Below are 23,802 nucleotides of genomic sequence, written 5' to 3'. Positions count from 1 at the left end.
GCTTTATGGAAAATTACCAAATTCCTCCCTAAAATCATATTGCCAATTCACACGCTCACCAGCATCATATGAAAATATCCATTTGTCTGTATCCTTATTAATTATTGGAATTATTAGAAACCAATTGTCCTCATCCGTTGGGATGACGTGGTGGCAACTCTTGGTTGAAATCAGGATGTCCTTGATTGTCAGGGAGTGAGCATATTTTCATAGGCTCATTGCCCATCAGATATCCTTTTTCTGGGAACTGTGTGTTAATATTCTTTGCCAGTGTTTGAATTGGGTTGATCTTATTGATTTGTAGGATTGTTAAAATGTATTCTGGGTGTTAATCTTGAAGATTATATGTGTTGCAGATATCTTTCTCCCAGCCTGTGGCTTGCCTTTTTGCTTTATGCAGGTTTCCAAGGGCCTTTGCTAGCTCTAACACCCTGATTTGCAATGAGGCAAAAGGGAATCCATGTTCAAGAGGCCTTCTGGGGCAGAGTAAAGGCCTACGTCTTTCTGCATCCTCAGTAATCTACATATATCAGGCTTCTAGTAAATATTTGGTAACCATAAAACAACTCATTTAAAAATCCTATCAGAGCCGGCCCGCACAGATCCAGGCTTCCGGCAAGGGCTCTATGGGGACTTAATGAATTGATTGTGGTTTGGTTGCACTGTAAGAAAAGATTCAATGTTCAGGCAGAGAGATCAGAAGAATGCTTTCATTGTGAAAAGAACTTAGGTGTTACGGAAAGGACTTCCTGCAGGATGTCTATAAGGTATGGAAGAATCAGACTGGTGTCCAGTGTTCTAGGAAGCAAACATGGAGCTCTGACAGGTAGCTCTGAGCCTCTTGGCTCTTCCCACTCCTGGGAGCTCACAATGGCACAGAGTCTTCATATTTTACAGATGGGCCAAGAAAAAGTAAATGTTTTATCCCAGGTCACATTGAAAGGAAGGGCCAAGGTAAAGCCAGATCCTATGTCCACTGTCACTACCTGATAAAAGGTTGGGACCCAAGAGCAGTGGGGCTTTCAGAAATAGCAGATCCCTAAACTCTAGAGTATAGGGGAACATGCTGAACCACCTTGGGAAGAGGAGCCTATTTTTAATTCAAGGCCAGGTTTAAGTCTAAATATCTACAGATATATCTTGGAAGAGAGGAGAGATGGAGGGCAAAAAGTCACACTTACAGGGACCTCTCAAGAAGAACAGGAATAGGCACTTCTGTGCCTTGAAGTCCACTTGACTGGGTTGGGAGCTGCTGGGAGAGGGGCAGAGGCAGGTCTTACTCTTCGCCACATGTCCAGAACCTCCAACAGTGTCTGGCACATGGAGGGCCTCAGAAATGTTTGGTGAATGAATGGATGGATGAACAGATAGATGCACAGATGGACACGGGAAACAGATGAAGGGATAGAAAGATGAATAGCTAGACAGAATGATGGACAGGTGGAGGCACATGTTGGTACCAAGTTGGACAGGGAGATGGCTGGCTAAACTGATGGACAGGATGAGGGAATGGGTGGAAAGATGGATGTTCCTTGATGGGAAAAAAACATAGGGAAGGATTGATCTCAACAGAACTTCTCAAGCAGGCAGCCAAACCTAGAAATCCTGTCTTGTTGCTAGAGCTATTCATAAAAAGAAGGAAAATATGAAAGAGTGTAAGAACATTCTCCAACAGTATTCTTAAACTTTGGATAAAGAGGAATAAAAATACTTGCTGGATATATTTCATAGCATTAATATACAGATGAAATTTTCAAGACAATAGATGAGAAGCAATCTGTAACTGCTAAGGACTAAGCAATATTGGCTCATTTCACCATGAAAGTCAGTCTTTGCTGAGTAGTGCCTCCCTTATTCCTCTCTGACAATGGTCCCATCATGCACAATAGGATACCTATGGTGGTTAAGCCAAGTCAGAAGGCTAGGTGAATTATTTCTTAGGATTCAGGAGAGGGCTGGGGACTGTGTTGGGCACCAGTCAGTTCCAGTAAGCAAGTGGCAATCACAAGAGCAGCAAAATACAAAGTACATGTATGAAGACTTGAATTGGGTGTCAACATGCCTTATACATAAACAGAGATATGAAAAATTGTGGTATATATGTGTATTAAGAATTGTAATGCAAAAAAGTACACATATAATGGCATAAATTGACGTAAACATACTTTATATACAGAGATACAAAAAATTGTGCTCTATAGGTGTAATAAGGATTGTAATGCATTCCACTATTGTTGTGCATTTAAAAAAATAATAAAATCAATTAAAAAAAAAAAAAAAAAAATATAGAGTGGCATGACTGCAAGAAATAATTGCTTCTAATTGGACTGAATTATTCTGGCCATATAGTAGACATATTTTTATAACTTTATTAATTATTCAATTTGAGGCCTATTACCCAGCCTGCCAGAATGGGCTTCCCTTATTAGAGGGTGACAGATCCCCGTTCTGTAGCTGCCTCTGCTGCTGTAGCACTGTTAGGCAGTGGCTGCCTGTTTGGGGGACCCACAGAGGTCTGAGGATTAGAGGTGGAAGGCAGGGCTGCCCCTGAAAGCGTGGGCTGGAAGTCGGAGATGTCAGGCAGTTGGACTGTCCCAAGTGCCACCCCCAATCCTGAGACATCCCATTGACAATCAGGTCTGCCTTTCCTGGTCTGGCCAGGGAGATGGAGGGTGTCAGGCCAGGACACATCCCACTTGGCCTCTCTGGGTCACCCCCTGCCCAGATCTATTCACCAATTCTTAATCACAGTGGGCTCCCTCCATCCAATCTGCTACCCACCTGATGCCAACAGAGCCTGCCTTATGTTCTTAGCCTCCAGGCAGGAACAGGGGCAAGGGAACATGGCCTAGCTGGTCCAGAAGGGACAGGCTGGGGATGCAGGGCCTCCAGTGTCCCCTCTCTCCTCATCCCTAGACCCAGACCTGGCCGCAGGTAACTTGGGAGAAGAGTAGAGGCTCCCCTACTGGAAAGCAGTGCAGACTTAGATGATGCGAAAGGCAGGCTCAGGGACTGCCATGGCCTACAAAGCCACATTGGGCCACCGGCCTTGGTGTGAGGGCACCACACCATCTGCTTGGCCCACTGTCCAGCCTGGCTCCCAGTCTTCTGGCAGCCTCTGCTCTGTCCACACAGACAGGCTCACCGCTCTGCTCCTTTGCTTACATGTCCACCTGCTGGGAATGCTTCTCCCTCCACATCCGACCTCTGACACCTCAAACTGCATCCTCCCTGGGGCTCTGGTTCCTCCACCTTCCGGGCATCTTTCTCATCTCTCCAGCCAAACGTGATCCCTGCTTCCTGTGAAGGACTCTGGCCTCACATTCCCATTCCTTCGGGCCCATGTGTGAGATAAAAAGCTCTGGAGAGTCAAGCGGCATGGCTTTGACTTCACTCATGCCTCCAACAGATCCCCACCCTCTTCTCCAGTCCCAGCCCCCCACTAGGGCATCATCCAGGAAGAAGGAAAGATGTGATCAAATGGGAGAGATCCTTCTTAACCCATGCGGGGTGCCCACCATATGCCTGGCAGCAGGAGGAGCTCTGGGTCAAGAGACAGGTAAAACCTGGGTCCTTCCTTGGAGAAAGTCTCAGGGGACAGGAGGTGACAAGGAGCAAACACAAATATCCAGGGTGGCGAGGAACACAGGGGTCATGTGCACAGCCACGGGAATCAGGAAGGCTTCACAGCAGGGGTGGCTTCCGAGCTGGCCTTGGAAGACAAAGGGCAATGGAGAAAAGAGGGCTGAGGGAGAAGAAGTGTGGAGTGGGAATGATGGGATGAAAACTAGGCCAGCAGCAGCTGCAGAGGGGCCTTGACAAGGAGCCTGGGCCCTTTCCTGCAAGCAGGCAGCCGCTGGTGGGGAAATGACAAAATGACACAGCCCCGGGGCATTGTGGGAAGGTTTGGGGGGAGGGACAGCCGAGTTTCAAATATGGTCTCCCAGAGAGGAGAGGCATGTGGCACATGTGACTGAGGTAGGAGGATTGCAAGTTCCAGACCAGACTCATCAGGGAGACCCTGTCTTGAAATAAAAAATAAAAAGGACTGGGGATGGGTGCAGCTGAGTGGTAGAGCACCCCAGGGTTCAATCTCGAGTACCAAAAAAAAAAGGTGAGCCAGAATGTTTAGTTCAAATCCTAGCACTGCCACTTGCAGAGTGCCCATGGGCCTCAGTTTCCTGGACTGGACGATGGGGATAACAATGGTGAATTCCTATAGGACAGGTGGGGGGCAAGTGCCAGGTGTGAGTTAGAGGGTCTCTAAGCAGGAGTAGTGAAGCCCTGAGGGCCACCTTCCCGTTGGCCTCTTCCACGGTACTGCCTTCTAGTAGAAAAACTCCCCAAGAGCTCAGATTCTGGCGCAGCCAAGTGACCTTGGAGACTTACTAAGCTGCTTGGGCCTCGGCCTCACCCACAGGGCAGGAGTCTCAGTGCCCCAACTCACAGGCTGTGGGAGAATGGACGCAGGCCATCGTATGTCCACCTCTAGCGGCACACGGCATGGCCAGGGCTGGCTGGGACTGGCTCACACTCCTGGGCACAGAGCCACCTTCCATCCCAGGAGAGGCTGCACCTGCTCCTTCCCCTCCCCAGCAGAGTCCCAGTTCGTGATTCCCTCCCCCGGAATCAGGTCTCCCAAGAAGCCCTGCTCGTGCGCCCCTGCAGGCACAGGCTGTGTTCTTGTGAAGGGGGAGGCGTGACGGCCTTTTCGTGCCTGCATGGGGCCGGGGAGAGGTGCCTGCACTGGCTGCCAGCCCCACATGACGGTGCCAGCTTGCCTCCTGCCACTCTGTTCTACTTCTGTCACATCCTAGGTGGGCTCTCCCACCCCTCCCCCTCACCAGTCTTGAGACTCCCTGAGTGTCATTTATTTATTAATTTCCCTCTCAGGGAGCAGATGGCTGGACTTGAGTTGGGCAGAGTGTATGGCCCGCCTCCACCAGAACACCCCTGCAAACGTGCAGTTCCCACAGACCCCAGGCTATCCAGTTTCTGGCTCTCTTGGTTACAAAAATTGAGTCTCCGTTCAGGCCACACATGCTGTGGCCCAGATGCTACTTGTTCCAGTACCTCCCTGTCTCTGAGAGGCAAGGGGAGAGGAGGTGAGACTGCGGGGCTGCTCTCTCTCCAGGCATAGAGCAGTGACTCCTTCTGGCCCTCTGCCCAGGGCTGCCTCCCCAGGACCTGAGAAGGACAGGGGCTAGGCACAGAGCTAGGCCCTGGACTCCCTAGGGGGCACCTGAGGGATCTGGGAAGGTCTCCTTCCTTCCCTGGTGGGCATCATGGCAGGGACATGACCCAATCCAAGGGTAGAGAAGGGGTGAGGAGGACCGCTGCCTTCAATCCTGTGTCCTGAGTCTCCATGGGCCACCCCTGACCCAGCCTCATCCTCATCCTGACAATGGGCTGGGCCACATGAGGCCCCAGAATCTGCTCCTTCTCATTCCCCATGAAGGAGGCTATAGAGGGGGGCAAACCAAACTTTTCCTCAGGCTTAGCATGGCCAAGGGCTGTGGTGTCAAAAAGAGGGAGGTGGGCCCCCAGGACGGCGATAGCAGACAAGAGCAGACAGGCAGAGAGGCCGATGGACCTGCTCTCTGGCTGTCCTTCCCCTGCAGCCCCAGTCCCCAGGTCTCAGCACTGGGACAGGCCTGTGCTCTTCTCCACCCTCCTCACGGGCTCTTCCATTCTCTACCACGTGCTCCTCTTGACTACATTTGTTCTCACATCTGTCCTCTACAGCCTGTGGAAAACACCAGAAAGACCCAGCGCTGGGACCTCAAGCTCACCCTCTCTGGGCCTCACTTTCTGCTTCTAACGTGGGGATCACAGCTGTGCCTGGCTCCTTCCTTCCCCCACTTCCCATGACGGCTCTGGGACCATCCAGGTCCCTCTCACTCAGAAGTCCGCACTTCCGCCTCTCCCTCCTCCTCCTGGGGCTCTGTGCTCTCAGCTCCAAGTTTTCTGAGAATGGGGCTCTGCCCTCCTTCCTCACCCCTGAGCCCCCCCTTCAGCCCTGAACCCTTGGCAACACTGGCCTCTGGAAAGTGCTCAGTGCTGTGCATTAAATGGACTCAAGGATGGAGCTGCCGAGGCCAATGGCCTGGCTACCGAAGCCCTTTTTGTTCAACATTGGAATTCTGGGGGGAAGAGCAGCTCCTCTTGCTCACAGACCTTGAAAAAGCATTTGCCGCGCGTCTGCAGCTCCCTTCTGTCCCCGTCACAGTGGCTGCACCCCAGCACGCGGGGCCGACACGGAGCCTCCATTCTGGGGAGGCCCACAGGCACGGCAGATGCCGGCAGAAGGCAGCCCAGGCAGGCCTGCAAGGGGCCCTGAGCTGGGCAGAGCTGCACGCGAGGAATAGCAAGTGTAATTGCTTTGTGGTGATTCATCTGAAGTTGCTTTAACCTTGGCAGCCCGCTCAGTGTAGTGAAAAACACACCCCTGGAGAGAGCTGCGGCCTCAGGTTGGCATGGTGCCCTCTGCATACCCACTCCCAGGAGAGCACCAGCCTTATCTGTGTAACCAGGGGCTCCCGGGGAGATCCGCCTGGGGAGAAGAGGATGTGTCGTGAGGTCACCCCCCATGGCTGCTCCACCTTCCTGCTCCTCTCCAAGAGAGACACTCACAGGAGGAACGTGGGGGTCAGGGGGGCAGGAGAGGAGACTCACCAGCCCTCAGCAAGAAGGTAGCCAGGGCCCTGGCTTAGGAAAGCTTGTCCTGGATTTTGACTTCCCCAAAATAGCATCCCAGCATTTTTGAGCTGGAAGCTCCATGCTAACCTTCTCAGTTAAGGAAACCAAGAACCACAGAGAGGAAAAGACTCACCCAGGGCTGCCCAGGCAGAGGTGCAACTAGCAGACAGCTTTCCTGTGAGAGACAGTGGGTTCTGCTGAGCACTGAATGCTTGCTTCCCCCAAATCCCTATATTGAAGCCCTGATTCCCAGTGTGGTGGCCTGTGGTGGTGGGGCCTTTGGGTGGGACCCTCATGATGGGATTAGTGCCCTTATAAGAGATGTGAAAGAGATGATGTCCCTCTCCACCACATGAGGACACAACAAGAAGGTGGCCATCTGCAAACGAGGAATCAGGCCCTCGCCAGAAACTGAATAAGCCAGTACCTTGACCTTGGACTTCTAGTCTCCAGAACTGTGCAGAAAAATGTTTGTCATTTTTGTTACAGCAAATTGAAGTGACTAAGACAATTTCCATGTCCTCAGAGGCTGATGGAACTGCGGGAAGAAACAAGTTCAGCTTCCCAGACATGCCACTGATAGTTGGATGACTCTCAGAAGCGACTCCATTTCCCTGAGCGTTGATCCCCTCATTTGTGAAATGGAATGACACATGTGACCTCTCCAGGCTGCAGGCACATTATGAGATGATTTCTGTGAAGCATCTGCATGCACGGGGAACACGGCCCTGGGCCACCTTCTTCAGCAGCCCCTCATGCTTCTTTCCTCCCTCCCCTCCCCTACCACCGGTGTCGGCTCTCCCCACTTCCTTGTGTGGCAAGGAGCCCCACAGTTTTGACAATGGCCCTATCCACCCGACCTAAGTGGCGGACCCACTCCCACCCCGGGTAACCCTGGATGTCCATCTCCTTTTCAGCCCCTTCACCTTCCGGGACCAGAGGTTGGAACCCTGACCCACATCCTACACCTTTGCTCTGCCTCTGGTGTCCTGTACTGCTGAGCTATGATGTCCTGTTCACTTGAAAGAATGTGCCCAGCATCCCAGACACAGGGACCCTTCCTTCATGTACCACAAGGAAGACGGCATGGTGGACCTCCCTGGAAATCTCCAATCTCAGTGCCATGGCCTGACCAGTAGCCATGGGTGTGGCCTCCAGGCCTGGATAGAAGAGGAACCAGGAGGGTTCAAACCTCAGGTCATCTGTGCAAAATCTATAGAACACCTTGGCCTGTTTGCTTTGCTATGACGAAACCCATCGCCTCTAAGCAAATCCACCCCTGAACTCCCACAGTATCCTGAGGAAGACCAAAGGCACCAGAAAGAGGGAACCCAGGAGCACGTTACAGCTCCGACGCTCCATGGCTTGGTCACATCAGGCACGTTTCTTCCTCTCTTTAGGCCCCAGTTTGCATGGAAGGGGTAGACCAGATAATTTCTGAGGCTACTCTCAGCTGTTGATTCAGAGGCTTCGATTATTTAAATTGGGAGATCCTGATGAACAGAAAATTAAGTTCTGGGATCTCAGACCACACTTCCTAGCACTCCAAACCAGGAGTACGTGGATGTAGAGAAGGTCCATGGAGGGAGCAGCAGGAAAGCAGAACGCTGAGCCACAGCAACATGGGGTCAGAGATGCTCTGGGTCAGCATCTCTAGGTCAGCGCTGAGCATTGTGGGAAGACACAGAGGCCTGGGGGCACCCAAGATGAGATAGTGTGGGCTGGACCAGAGCCCGTAGCAATCTGGGGCAAGGAGTCCAGGCACAGACGGCAGGGACATTGCAGACAGCCCGGCCTGGTGGATGGAAGTTAATCCCAGGGCGCAGGTGGAGAAAGGGTGCCAAGCCCTGGAATCTCTCTAAGCCAACTTTGCAAACCGTGACCAGCCCTGGGAGGCCTGATTCTGATTATGGTCTTCCTGCAGTTTTCACTGCTTCTCCACTTTCACCTCTAAAGTGATGCTGCTCTTGGGGAGGCCTGGGGGCAGAGGTCAAATGATCATATTGGTGTTTTTTTTCAATAAATGCTGATTATACATTTTATTCTACAGTAAATTTGGCTTTATTGTAATCTAAGAAACAAAGATTGATTATGAAATACATGGTGAAAAACTTAAACCCTATAGCTTTAAGAATCTCTAGTTCATGTTTCTGCAATAAATGGTGTTGGGAAAACTGGTACTATGTGCAAAAAAGAAAAAAGAAACAAATAAAGAAAAGGAAAATTAGATCTTTACCTTAAAATATATTTTAAAATTAACTCAAAAATGGATCAAAGACCTAAACATAAAAGTCCAAGCTATGATACTCTTAGAAAAAAACATTGGAAAAAAGCTTGATGACATTGAATTTGGTAATGATTTCTTGTATATGACACTAAATACACAGGCAGCAAAAGAAAAAATGTTAAATTGGACTTCATTAAAAAAAAAAAAAACTTTTGTGTATCAAATGACACTGTATCAGTAGAGTGAAAAGGGAATCCACAGAATAGGAAAAAAATATTTTCAAATCATTTATCTGGCAAGGGCTTAATATCAAAACAAGTAAAGAACTCCTGTAACTCAACAAAATCAAACAACTTGATTTAAAAGTGGGCAAGGGACTGGAATAGACATTTCTCTAAAGAAGATATATAAAGAAGATACAAATGGCCACAAAGTACATGAAAAGAGAATCCACATCAAAAATCACCAGGGAATGCTGATCAAAGCCACAGGGCAATACTTTCACACCCATTAAAATGGCCTTATTAGAAAATAACAAGGGTTGCTGAGATTTCTTCTCACTCTAGTCAAATCGGCAATTACCGAGAATACAAGTAACAATAAATGTCGGTGAGGACGTGGGGAAAAAAGTACACTCATAAATTGATGGTGGGACTGCAAATTGGTACAACCACTCTGGAAAGCAGTATCGACACTCCCTAGAAAACTTGGAATGGAACCACCTTTGACCCAGCTATCCTACTCCTTGGTTATACACAAAGGACTTAAAAACGGCATACTACAGTGATACAGCCATATCAATGTTTATAGCAGCTCAATTCATAATAGCTCAATTGTGGAACCTACCTAGATGCCCTTCAATAGATGAATGGATAAAGAATCTGTGGTATATATACACAATGGAATATTACTCAGCCTTAAAGAAGAATGACTTTTGCTAGTAAGTGGATGGATCTGGAGACTATCATGCTAGATGAAATAAGCCAATCCCCCCAAAACCAAGAGCTGAGTGTTCTCTCTGATATACAGATGCTAACACAAAATAAGTTGGGGAAGGGAAGAACAGAAGTTCAGTGGATTAGACAAAGGGGAGTTAAGAGAATAGGGGGAATGGGAATAGGAACAACAGTAAAATGAATTGGACATAAATTTCCTATGTTCACATATGAAAATACATGACCAGTGTAACTCCACATCACGTACAACCACAAGAATGAGATCCTCCATGTATGTGTAATATGTCAAAATATACTCTACTGTCATGTATCATATCTAAAAAGAACAAATTAAAAAAATAAAATAACAAATGTTGGAGAAGATGTGGAGAAATTGGAACCCTCATGCACCGCAGGTAAGAATGTAAAGTGGTGCAGCCACTGGGGAAAATTGTATAGTGATTCCTCAAATAATTAAACGTGGACTTACCATATGATCCAGAAACTCAACTTCTGCTTCTATACCCCCCAAAAATGGAAGCAGGAATTCAAACCAACATTTGTACACCTATGTTTACAGCAGCATTATTCACAGTGACCAAAAGGTAGAAGCAACTCCAGTGTCCCTCCCAAATGTCCATTGTCATCTGAATGGATAAGCAAAATGGGATCTCTAAAAGGAGTATTATTCAACCTTAAAAAGGAGGAAGTTCTGACATGCTATAACATGGATGAACCTTGAAAACACTATGCTAAGTGAAATGTGTCAGTCACAAAAGGAGAGATGCTGTGTGATTCCACTGTAAAGTACAGAGTAGTCAGATTCCCAGAGACAGGAAGTAGAATGGTGGCTGCCAGGACCGGGGGAAGGGAGGAATGGGGAGTTAGCATTTAGTGGGCACAGAGTTTGAGTTGGGGAAGATGAAAAGTTCTACAGTTGGATGGTGGTTAATGGTTGCACAACAATGTGAATGCACTAATGTCACAGAACTGTATGCTTAAAACTGGTTAAAATGGGAAGTTTTAGAGTATGGATATTTTATTGCAATTAAAAAAAAAAAAAGAGTCTCCAGCAAACATATACTTTAGTCTGGGAAGCACTGACGTAACAGGTCCCGGGCTGGCCTAAGAGTGTAGGCATATTTCTTAGCTGGTAAATGTTTTGCTTTAATTTGTAAAGATGGGTGAGAGCCAAGTCAGCCAGGGGTCCTCACGCCATTCAAGATGAGAACACATTGCACTTGGCAGGAGCCACTGCTGGTGGCCCAGTGTGGTTGCTGGCTGCAGTCCTGTTTGGCCCAGTGTCTAGGGAGTGAGGAGGGGTCACCTGACGGGAGGACACTGCTGAGCATTCCCTGTCCTGCACTTTCTCCTGTGCACATGAGTGAGGCACTCTGGGGGAGCCTAAGAATGTGGCACACAGTGCGGAAATGGTCGGGCAGCCTTCTCTCTCTGTCTACCCAGCCCTTCTGGGAGCCCTGAGACCAAAACCAAAATCCCAGTCCATAGTCCAGAACCCAAACTGCAAGGCACCATGGGAGCAGAGAAGCAGGACCCAGGAAATACAATAATTAAATAATACAATGAAAGCTTAAATTTCCAAGTTAATTCTTGGGTATCATTTATAAAAGTTAACAGGGCATATTTAATTTAGGAATTGGCTCACGTCCTTCTCTTTACAGCTCAAACCTCATAAATGAAATATACTGGATCATTGCCCAGTACGGAAATAAAAGTTATGAATAATGTTTCTATCTCAATCATTGTCAGTGCTTTAATATTCCTAATTACTTTAAAAAGCTAGATATTCAATATAGGAAAACTTCTTTTCTTTTTATCTCCACTTGTGAGATTAGCACAATTTAATAAGAGTCACTCTGTCGTCTTTATTCAGTATAAACTGACATTTCATCCTTTTACTCTTCATTATTATATGGGATCGAGGTTTATGACCAAGAGTGTGGCCACTCCATTTCCCCGTATGGGTCCATCTAACAGCCTGGAACGATCCACAAAGCTGACGTGTCTGCCTTCTTCTTTTATGGAGCAGAAAGAAATTAGTCGAGGCCTTAAAGAAATTAGGCTATGGGGTCATAAGTCTGTAAAAGAATGAAAAGCCCTACCCCTACCTCGGTACTAGAGGTGCCTGCTTCAAGACTGTCAAAATCATAAATCCTTTGGCAGCCAAAAGGGCAGGGCAGGGGCAGGGAGTAGGATGATGTATTTTTATACCCTTCCCTGCCACATCCATGAAGTTATCCTAAGGAGAACCTGGATCTCGTGGGCCTTTTATGCATAAGAAGGATTGCTGTAGCCTTTCACACAGGGCCACGGGTCCTTCTTCACATGTCCATAAACCCAGAATCTCTAAAAAGTCCAAAAAATATTTTTGAAGTTCTGCACAAGAATTCACGTAGAGGTAAATCTACAGGGAACTGATTTGAGGTTATATATCATCTTTATGTCACTAGATCTGATCAGTCGTATGTCACTTCAGAAATATTACTGTTTTACCCAGGGTGCTGCCCAGATCCTGTGGGGGTAGCTCACAAATGTCAGGGCCACCACATACTTTCTAAACCGTGGGAAGTTCTTCATTCTGAGACCAACAGGCACAAAGGTCCTTGGGGAAAAGATGCTGGGCACAGAAGAGTGGAGAATCACAAAGGACCTAAATGCTCATCAACAAAGGGCTGGTTAAATACATTTGGAAATCCATGGGATGAAATTTTATAAGGCCATTAAAAATTTACAAGTTGATGAAGGAAATGAGCACATGACTTAAAGGTGAATTTTAAAAGCAAGTGATAGACTAGCACATACATGGGGTCCAGACCTGGTTCTATGTGCAATTGTGTAGAGAAACCATGGATGGTGGGCGAAGCACCTAGGCCCCAGTGGTAGTTACCTCTGGGTGTGTGGATTTCACCGTTTTTGTCTGCCTTTTCCATGCAATTTGACGTTTCTTTTTTTCTTTCCTTTTTCTTTCATTGTTTCTTTTTTTTTTTGGCACCAGGGATTGAACTCAGGGGTGCTTAATCACTGACTCACATTCCCCAGCCCTTTTTATTTTCTATTTTGAGACAGGATTTCACTTAGTTGCTTAGCCTCGCTCAGTTGCTGAGGCTGGCCTTGAACTTGCAATCCTCTTGCCTCAGCCTCCCAAGGACGTTCCTTTTAACACAAACAGGTATAGCTTAAGAGACAGGGAGAAAAAACAACCTAGGCTCCTCTGCAAGGGTGTCATATGTACAGACCCCATTCAGAGGCCTCCAGAGATACTCACTGCATTGACTGAGACACCTGTCCCCGAAGACATGGCCCTGTAGAGACCCTAAGACACTGAAGAGCACAGGTATCCAACCGAACAATAACAAGCACACAAGCTCAAATGGCTCAAAGAAAACCTGATAACAATTAGTTTTTTGCGGCTGGTTTCTCTGCCTCCACAACCATACCTCAGGGCCATACTTTTTAGGTAGATCCCTCCTTCCCCTGTGAGCAATCATGTTTTCACATCAAATATCTATTTCAACCTTAGACTATATCAACAGAGGGAAGGCGAGTGTAATAATTAAGAGTTCCAATCAGGACCCAGGTTTTTGCTTGAGAGATAGTCCCAATTATACCATTTATTAGCTATGTATTTTGGAAGTTCTCTTTTGGGGGGCTGGGGATTGAATCCAGGGGTGCTTTACCACTGGGCTACATTCCTAACACTTCCTAAATTTTATTTTGAGAGGATGTCACCAAATTGTCCAGGCCGGCCTCAAACTTTAGATCCCCCCCCCTTCATCCTCCTGAGTAGCTGGGATTACAGGTGTGTGCCTCTGCACCCAATTCTTTTGGAAATTCTTTAACCTCTTTATGCTTTAATTTTTCCATTTGTAAAATGGGTCTAATAATTCCTACATTATAGGTTTGCTGTGAAGATTAAATGAGTAGATAGGCAAAGGACTGATACATAGTAAAATTCAGTTTATGGTAGCAGTCTCCATTATAATTTTCCACTGCTCAGACCAAGGCTGCAGGTGTGTGGTCAGGTGTAGGAATGATTTTTACAAAGAATAAAGGCCAGGGGCTGGAGTTGTGGCTCAGTGGTAGAGCGCTCGTCTAACATGTGCGGGTCCCTGGATTCGATCCTCAGCACCACATAAAAATAAAATAAAGGTTTTGTGTCCAACTACAACTAAAACAAACAAACAAACAAGTATATATATATATATATATATATATATATATAAAGAATAAAGGCCACAGGCACTGGGAAGAAACCAGACGGGAAGACAGGTCGGTGATGTCATAAGAGAATCAAAGCAGGTTAGAGAAGAAAAGCAGGGGGAGGAGGTGCAGGCTGTCTTCTAACACCTGAAGGGCTGACCTGGAAGGGACCCTGGTGTCCTCCATTCCTCCCCAGCAATGGCTATCAACTGCTCTGAGATGACTGTGTACACAGAGCTTGCAGCCTTGTCCAGAGAATTTCTGCGGAGAAATTGGAATGGCAAGGAAGGTCCTGGTGACCTGTCACCCTGCCTGGCCTTTAGCATGAGTGAGAAGTCACCAGTAAACCCAGAGGCGGAGCTGCACTGCACAGAAGGGAAACCTCCCCCTGGATAGACCCCCAGTCAGAACGTGCCCCCCAGCAGCAGCGAGCAACCTGTCACTAGAGGGACGCAGGCAGAGGTCGGTGAGCTCTTAGGAGGGCATTTAACCTTCGGTGCCTGAACACACTGCAAGTGAGAATAGTAGCCAGTACTGCCGGGCTCCATCTTTTAGGACTTCCTGTGGGTTCAGTAGTACATGCCTTTGAGTGGACCCAGGAGTGGTGGCCCTTCGGCCCATGCGGGTGGATCTAATGGAGAGGAAACAGCTTGTAGGTTTCTGGGCACTGAGTCTGATGACTGCGCTGGGGGTTGATTAGACAGCGCAGAGTTGTGCTGGTGAGTAACAGGGCTGCTTGCCTGTGTGTCTGGTATCCTCACTCTGGGGGCAAGACCTATCTGAGTCCTGTTCATCAGTGTGAGAACTCACCACATTTGCACTGATTGGTGATTCACTTCCCCCCGGGGCCCCTGAGACGCGGGCTGGTTCAGTCTGAGGGCCCCCGGCAGTGAGCCAGCAGCAGACCATCCCAAGAGGGCTCTCCTCATCCAGCTTAGATGGTTCTTCATCAAAGATTCATTGTAAGCCACGTTATGGGAAACAAAGCATGGACGAGGGGGGAGCCCTCAGACATGTCACCCAACACGTTTCCTTGTAGTTCTAGTCCACAGAAAACTGGTTGAACGTGCCCTGAACTCACATGTCCCTCGGATTCACTTTTCCTTGTCTGGCCCTCTTCTCAGTGACAGCCCACCTCAAAGTACCAGACCAGGTGAAAGCAGGAGACCACCATGGCCACTGAGGAGTCTTCACACTTTAGAGAGGGTCTCTTGGATATCCCAAATGGATCTTGGGTTCCCTAGGCCAAGATAATCACCAAGACACAAAGCCACACACCCAGTGGCCTTACTTTGGCCAGCATGTTCTCAGACTCTGGGAGGACAGGGGGCTCCACACAAGGCCTTTGGAAAAAAGGACCATAAGTAGGGCTGGGGTTGTGGCTCAGTGGCAGAGAACTTGCCTCGCACATGGGAGGCACTGGGTTCGATTCTCAGCACCACATGAAAACAAGCAAACAAAATAAAGATATTGTGTCCATGTATAACTCAAAAAAAAATATTAAAAAAAAAAGACTATAAAAGGACCATAAGTAGAAGCTTCCACCCCAGCTGAAGGAGTGAGAGAGGGCAAGAGACCCCAGGAGACCAACATGGACCTAGGTTCTCATGACTTGCTCTCTCCGGGTTTTCATGACCGTCACAGTTAGTATGGGGTAGGGAACGTGGAGGTGGCTCCCCAAGATGGGTAAATTGTGGGGCTTAGATCCCTAGTGGATTAGCTTGGCTGTGTTGTCTACTCAAGTCACCATTAAAAAACACTCTACCCCAGAACAAAGCTGGAAGGAACTTGGGCTTCAGCACTAGTCAGGGCTTTTTGAAAATCAAATAAGATGGTGACATTAACCAACCACTGATTGACTGCAGAGTGTGCCATGGAAAGGGGTCACTGGAGGAAATGAGTGGAGAGGGGAAGGATCTGTATTCCCCAGGTAGCTGCAAGGTGCACCTCATCCTCTTGGTGACCAGCCCCATAGAAGAGATGACACCCCATGCTATTGTGGGTCACTGATTAGCCCCAAGAGCACCCTCCTCACTCTATGTTCACCAGGAAGCTTCCCAGGAGAATGTGAACCATCTATGCACAGGGATGAAGGAACAAAATGACCTGCTCCCGCAAGTGTCCCCTTCTCCTACCTTTAGGGGCACAGAGATATCTCAGTGTCCACCAGTCTCATAAATCAGTCCCCGTGTGCCTCTTTGGACACCCAGAAAACTAAGCCTTTGTACCAGCAAAGCCAAGGACAGACTAGATCACGGTAACCTCCAGCGCCTGCACCCTTGGGCAGCACCCCAAGTTCACTTCAATTCGCAGAGACCATCCAGAGGTGTTCCATCCAAAGTCACAGTAGTACAGATGGCCCCACAATTCCTTATGTTTAAACACACAGACCCTCATAGACCCCCCTAAACCACCACCCCATACCCCCTAGAGCCTGCCGCCCCCACAAGTACCTTCACACATGAACGGCGTCCCCCGATGCCCACGCCAGCTCAGGCAGCCCATCCTAAGTCACCCTATCCTAACACAAGAATAAGCATGCACATGCCCCAGCCCCCTCCCAAGTCATAACCAGTGGGCCACCTGACCCTCAAAGACACCAGACTCACCGCTGGAACAGTCGGGCCCTCCCCAGCCAGGCTCACAGTGGCAGGTATCCGGGGAGACACAGCGGCCGTGCACGCACTCCTCCGTACACAGGGCTGAGGGGCGTGGAGAGAGGGAGAAAGAACAGAACAGTGAAAACCAACCCCTGGGCGAGGAGCAACACCCACCTTGTCACAGCTCCCTGGTGCCAGAGATGCTCAGGACGAAAAATCAAGTCCCTCATGGTGCGAGTGGCCTAGCTCTGAAATGAACTGATGTCCAGTGTCACATCCTAAGATGAAACCCAAGCCCAAGAAATAGGCCTCAGTGGCTTTTCAAAACTAGCCCCTCCATATTCTTAAACCTCTGGAGTACTCTGCAAACCACTGTCCCCAAGTCCCACTCCTGCGCTCCTACCCCACCTGCTCTGTCAGTCACCTGTTCCTTTCCTTTTTCCGGCCTCAACTTCTTTCTGCAAAGGCGCCCAAATGTACCAGGCTACCGGAAGAGAACGGGCACCTTTCCCCCACCTTTCTGCTCCCCCTCCCCAATTGTCCCTATTTTGGGGCTCTCAAATGTCAGTAAATCTGCAAAGTACACAAATGCTGAGGAAAAAGCAACAGCTAATTATAAGAAAGTAATTAAGAGAGACATCCACGATGATGATAATTGTAATTAGAAAGCGCCTGGCAATTTCTTATCACGCAGTCAAATGCTCCCGAGCCACGAGGCTGCAGCAGCAAGCAAAGGTTCCGTCCACGCCAGCGCCAGGGAGGCTTATTGACAGCAGGGTGAAGGGGGAGATTATTTCTTTCTTCTTTTGACAGAATCCACATTTTCTCAAGGTCATCCTTTGCTCCTGAGAGATCTGCCCCACCATCTAATCCATCAGTGAAGGATTAGAGAAAACACCCATTACCAATTTTGAAGGCTTAGGAAATCAGTTGCTACGATCGACCCTGTCAATGTCCCAGGTGGGATCTACATGAAGGGCTTTTTTCCTGAAAGCAACTAGAGACCCTCTCTTTGTCATTTTGGCCTGGGAGGGAAAGTGGGTGGCCCCCTTGGTGAGTTGTCAGGGACTGCCACTGACCTGCCAATACCCATCCACCTGTTCCAATGTCCACTGAGAAGGCACTCCTAGGTTAGATAAGAAGGTCCTTTTTGTGATTGGTATGGTGTCCTTTGGCCCATACCAGTAGAGCCTGACCTTGAACCTGTTGCCTCAAGAGAGCCATTTCAGATGCCCAGGACTCAGTGGTCTGGAGTCAGTCTGTCCACAGCAAGCTTGCAAGGTGACATGTCTGGAGAGGCCTGCCACCAGAGTCCTTCTCTGTACAGGTGGCTTTCAGGGAGAGCATTGGTTTGTGCTGAAGATATCCACAGTGCCAGACCCTACTTCCCCAGAGCCCCAGGAACGGCCAACCCAGCTTTCACTGAAGAACCAGGCTACACCCTCACCCGAGGTGCCAGTTCCACTTAGAGCCACAGTGAGCTGCTCTCCTGACCACTAGTGAGACCCCAACTAGTCACTCCTGTCCCCACTGGACTTTCCAAACAAGTTTTAGTGGGTCAATGTCCCCAGCACACACTGGACACCAAGTGTCCAGCCCCTAGCTCCCCATCAATGCCAGCCCCTTGGCCCAGACAGCTCCCAGTCTTTGGAGCAGCTCCTTGTCCCCCATCCCCACCCCACAGGCAAAGGCCCTGCACACGCCACAGCTGGGCCCATTTGCATTACAGCTTGTCAGATTAGCTCAGTGACACCTCCAACTGCAGAGAGCAACACCTTGATCCCCGGGGTCTCTGCCAAGACAGTGAGAGCAGGCAGTGAATCGTGAACCTGCCAAGTGTCAGGGCTGGAAGAGACCTCAAGAAAAAAATCATGTACAGCCCTTGACCTTAAACATAGAGAACCTGAGGCCTGAGTGTCCGTGACCTCATGGACAGTGTGCAGCCTCTCGGCCAGGAAGGGAGAAGTTCAAGGATGAGGCTCCTGGAGAGAGAGGCCTCTGAAGGAGGAGGAGGCGAAACACTCAAGACCAGGACCTTTGCCTTTCACGTCTCTCTCACACTGGACCACACGGCTCGGGGGCTGGAAGAGCCAGTGCAGAGTGGGCAGCATAGAGTGCTGCAGCTGTCCCCAAGACGACCAGCAAGGGCAGGAGAAGAGCTGCTTTGATATACTGGGTATCTGCGGAGGGAGGGGAAGGGAAGTCTGAGAAGGAGGGCCACATAGTGCCCTGTCACCTTCTCTGCTCTCTGACCCTAGAGAACGGACCACTGGCCTAGCTCCTGCACGTTCTCCCTTGCTGGCAGGGAATGGCCTTTGGATGCTCTGAGCAAGCTCCACATTACACTGCCTTTTCCACGGTCCCCTCCGAAGTTCCAGGGATCTGAGAGACAGTCTGCCAAGCACCTCCTGCCAGACTGCAGACACAGGCCCCGACTCAGACCTGTGTCCAGCACACTAGGCCCTGGTGACTCTGCACATGGGCAGTCATCCCACAAACCTTGGCCTGCGTCCAGGGGTATGGCTGTGTCCCGCTCTAGACATCACTGCCCACTTCTGCTTCTTATCATCCTGGTATTATTTCTGTGCTTGTTAAAACCTCAACCCATCACATTTCATAAGTGTTGTTCAGACGGTGTTGAAGCCTGAAATATTGATGGTGAATTCCTGCGGCTCCGATGTCGTGTCTGACGTTTGAGCCACTTGTGTTTGAACACCTGATGGGGAGGGGCTGGGGTGCTGTGGGGAGAGTTGCCTAGGGGGTGATGAAGGCGAGGCTCCGAGGCTCCATTACCCTCCCTGGGGCTGGGGCAGCCCCCTCCTAACCAGGACCCCAGGGAAGCCAGTGGTAGGCAGCCCCTCCACAGAGGCCTAGGGTTTACACACAGCTGACCTAGAGTGGAGGGTCCCCTAAGTTCTTTCTGAGCCATGATCCCACTCTGACTGACAACTGGGAGGGTCTGAGCTAGGGTTCTGCGCCCCCTGGTCTCCTTCTCTGGCCTCCTTCTCTGGCTCCTATATCTCTACACAGAGCTTTTGCCAAGTCCCTCTTCCCACTGCTGCGTGTCCATTGGTTCTCAGGGCAGGGACTCTAATGCAGGCTCCCATGTGACCAGCTATGTGACTGGAGGTGGCACTCCCCCTTTCCCAGCCCCATTGAGAAATGTGAATTGCTGCTCTCAGTTCCCCAGCCCCATCTACCCTCCTGCCCCTGTCCTGACCTAATATCCTGGCATGCTACAAGTGTCTTTAGTGAGAAGCAGGACATGGGTGGTTAAGAGCAAAGACTGATCCAGGATGCTGGGGCTGGACCCAGGGGTGCCAGGAGCATCTCTAGTGAGCTAGAAGCTATGGTGAGTGAAAGGGGAAAAGGGCCACATGAGAAGGCATTGAGTGCACATGGTCCTCTGTAACCCGGGAGGTCGTCCAGCCCGCTCTCCACACCCAGCTGGGAAACAGACGCAGAAGGGCAAATCCACACAGTTAGCAAGAGAATGTGCTAGATCCGTGCTCCCAAACCTTTTTGTTCCTTATTGCCCCCTCCTCCACAGCAGGATTTTTAGACATTTTTTTCTTAATTTTCCTTCCCATGAAATTCAAATGCCACCAGTACCCCGTGCATCGAGAACCAAGTTTTACCCCTTGAGGAGGCATGTGCTTGATCTCTTCCATTTGCCTCTCCAGACCCACGCCCCACCTTCTCCACCCTCCTCTGCTGGGAAGTGACCTGCATCGATGGCATTAAGGGGCTTCCTTGGCTTCCGGTTTCTGGATGGGAAACAGCAGTGGGTGGGGGGTGGCAAAAGGCAAGGTTCACCCGTGAGGAGGCAGCCCGTGGGATGGTCCTTCTCCATTCTGGCTCAAGGTCCCAGCAGGGTTTCCTGGGCTTGGGGATGGTAGTCTCTCCTCATTGTTGACGTGCTTACAAATAACCACCTTCTCACTCACTCTCCTTGGTGGCTCCGCAACGTGCCACTCTTTCTTGCCACAGCCCTAACTGACGGGAGGCCACCCCGAGGTGTGAACTCACAGTGGCCTGCTCTTACCCACAGGCTCCAGTGCCACCTGGACACAGTTTGAGAGAAGAAAGTCCCAGCACCAGCTCTGTCACTGAAGCCCCTCCCTCCAATGGGCCTCAGTTTCTCTGTCTAAAATGACAGAATCTGGATGTTCCCTCCAGCTCTGGGGTGTCAGGGTGCCACGGCAGCAGCTGCTGGCTTTCCGGTTGATTCAAACCACATTTGAGAAGAATCCCGACACCTATGGAGACTGGCATGGGGACAAGTGTGCTCTGTGGTGCAGACCATGGACTGGGTCATCAGTCCTGGGGCGGGTGAGCTTGCAGGATCCAGGATGCAGAATGTGGCACAGACAAAGATAGATGAACCAGACTTGGGGTCTCCTCTGCAAACTGCTGAGACAACACAGGTCCTTCCCTGACCCAAAGTGGCCCGATCTGTTGATCCTCGCACATGGGGGGCCTGAATCAATTCTCAGTTCTATTAGCATTCCACCCGAGATGACCCACAAGTCCCTGAGGTGTCGGTGGTAATATATTTTGCTTGGCGGTTTGCAAATGGTCTCACTAGTTAATGGAACAATAAAAATTACTCACATGGAAAGGTCAAGATAAATAAAGACAACTTCCATGCTCCCTGGCCAACTGAGCCTGATACCTAGTGAGGGCAGAAGGCCTAGGGGTCAGGGACAGGGTATCAACCTCCCAGAATTCTATGGCATGTGGCTTCTGGAGCATCCCCTGGACCCAGAGCCCCAAGGCACATTGATCAGCCCACCATTAGCATTCTTGGCAGGAGCCTCAGATCAGGTTGTCATTGGATTCAGCTTAGAAACAAAATGACCTACATCCAAGTGGGCCCAAGTGCCAATTCTGAGGTGACATGCTTAGCATGAGTGATTCTGCCATACCCAAGGTCACACGGCCCATGGCCCATGGTGTGTGTGTGTGTGTATAGGGGGACTCGAGGAATCTCCAAGGGGATTTCTAAAACCATTCACAAGATGTGTATCACTCCATCCTTTATAACTACCAATGCTGAGTCCCCTCCACAGTCTGAAGAGTCCAAAAAGCTGGCCCTTCTTCTCAGCATGTCCAGAACTGGCTTCAAATTGCTATGGCCACATCTGGCTCCAAGACATGAACAATTTTAGAAAAGCAGCACTTCACCTGCAGGGTTGATACACCAGAGGACACTAAGCACCCAGCCCTCTCCTGGTTTGGGGGCCAGGGTTCTGCAGGTGTCCCCCTACCCAACTTGCTGCAGGGGCCCAGAGCCACTCGTCTTCACTTTGGAGGTGCCCTGGTTGGTCATTACTCTCTGGCAGCCGCACAGCACTACTTAAAAGCCAGGGCCCTGGCTTGGCCACTGATTTGCCATGTATCCTCAGGCAAGTTCGCTGGCTCTCAGTTTCCAATCCATAAAATAGCCACTGACTTCAGCATCGCTGTGAGTAGCAAGTGAAAACCATGCAAAGTAGCTGGATTCAGAGGCTAGTTGTAAGTGTTGCCTCCCCCAACTAGCGTGTGTGTGCGTGTGTGTGCATGCGTGTGTGTGTGTGCGTTTGTGTCTGCGTGCGTGCGTGCGTGTGTGTGTGTGTGTGTGTGGTTACTATATTCTTCTTCCCACAACTGGGCAGGGGACCTGGGATGACATAGCCCAGAGAATTCTTAGGCTCATTTCATCTCCAGCTCAGAGGATGATAGGATGGCCTGAATTAGGACTGGACAGAATTCCCCATTCCCTGAGGCAGGGACAGGTAGACTAGAGGTGCCGGGATGGGGCAGGGAAGGAAGAGACGCAGGCCAGGGGCAGCCTGCGGGAGGATGATGATACGTGGGGAGCACTGTGCATATCCCCCTTCCTTTTCTGGTTCTCACGGAGGAGAAGCATGGAACCAAAGTTGGCCACTGTTCTGGCTGCCAGACCCTTCCTCCTGTGTGTTTTGGGGGGAAATATCAGCTTGTGTCAGGTTGGGGGACCAGAGTCCTCCCTGCTCCCATACCACCTCTGCTCGTTCGTGCAAATACCCACAAACATGTGCAGTGTTTATCAAGCTCCTCCTGAGAGAGAGCCAGAATATAGAAGGGCAGGCCTTCCCCTGCCCTCAGCGTCCCCAGCAGTGAATCCTCCCCCTGCCTGCTCTTGATCCCTTCCCCAAAGAGCAGAGTCTGGGGGCCATGGGGAGCAGTCCCACCCTCAGATACTTTGCAGCAAGCTGTGCACAGAGGTACAAGGTCTGCACTCAGAATTCCCAAGCCAGGACAGTGAGGAAATCAGAGAACAGACTTGGAAGGGATGGGCTGGGTTCAAGTTTGTGTTCTGCCACTTCCTGGTGTGTGATCTCAGACAAGTTATTTAACTTCTCCTAGACAATTTTTTCACCTGTGAGATAGGGAGAATGGCCCATATATGGCCTAAATTTGCTACAAAATTACATCACTAATGCACACAGACTGCTTAGAACAGTGCCGGGCACTGGGGACCTAGCTGGGTCATTTTTCCAAGTTCTTCTAACCCATTTCCCTGCCTCTGAGCTCTCACTCACTTTGAAAGCATTTATTAAGCACTTATGTGCCAGATACTGTGCTAGATGCTGAGGGCACCGTAAGCAAATACGCCACAGTTCCTGCTTTTATGGCTCAGTTGAGTGAGCCAGTAAGCAAGGCACTAAAATGTCATTGGTGCTAAAATGACAGCCAGTTCAGCGTGCAGGATGGGTCCCATCAAGGAGGGGGCAATGCTTACACATGTGGGGGGACAGGGGAGGGCATGGGAAGGTGACACTTAATTGGATGCTCATAATGCATTTCCTGGGCACCCACCCATGTGTTTGCCAGGCACAGAACCAGCCTCCTCCACCCCACAACAGACCAGGGAAACCTTTTTTTTTTGGTATTGGAGATTGAACTCAGGGATGCTTAACCACTGAGCCACATCCCCAGCCCCTCCCCATTTTACCTTTAGTTGTAGGTGGACACAATACCTTTATTTATTTATTTTATGCAGTGCTGAGAATCAAACCCAGTACTTTGCTTAGTGTGCTAGGCAAGCATTCTACCACTGAGCCATAATCCCAGCCTCCCAGCCCTTTTGTATTTT

At 49.6% G+C, this 23,802-nt stretch overlaps 1 protein-coding gene across 4 annotated transcripts in view; it reads right to left on the bottom strand.

Moving 5' to 3' along the window:
• The window catches only part of Megf11 (multiple EGF like domains 11), a 212,489-nt gene that overhangs the window by 155,386 nt on the left and 33,301 nt on the right, over positions 1-23,802 (bottom strand). For all 4 annotated transcript variants that reach the window (XM_048793497.1, XM_048793500.1, XM_048793499.1 and 1 more), the window contains one exon: positions 16,692-16,784. In XM_048793497.1, coding sequence (XP_048649454.1) covers positions 16,692-16,784 — 93 coding nt within the window. The remainder of the gene's footprint in view (positions 1-16,691; positions 16,785-23,802) is intronic.

The sequence above is a fragment of the Marmota marmota genome, unplaced genomic scaffold (genome assembly GCF_001458135.2).
Source record: "Marmota marmota marmota unplaced genomic scaffold, marMar, whole genome shotgun sequence".
NCBI lineage: Eukaryota > Metazoa > Chordata > Mammalia > Rodentia > Sciuridae > Marmota > Marmota marmota.
This window is presented reverse-complemented; position numbering and strand designations above follow the sequence as displayed.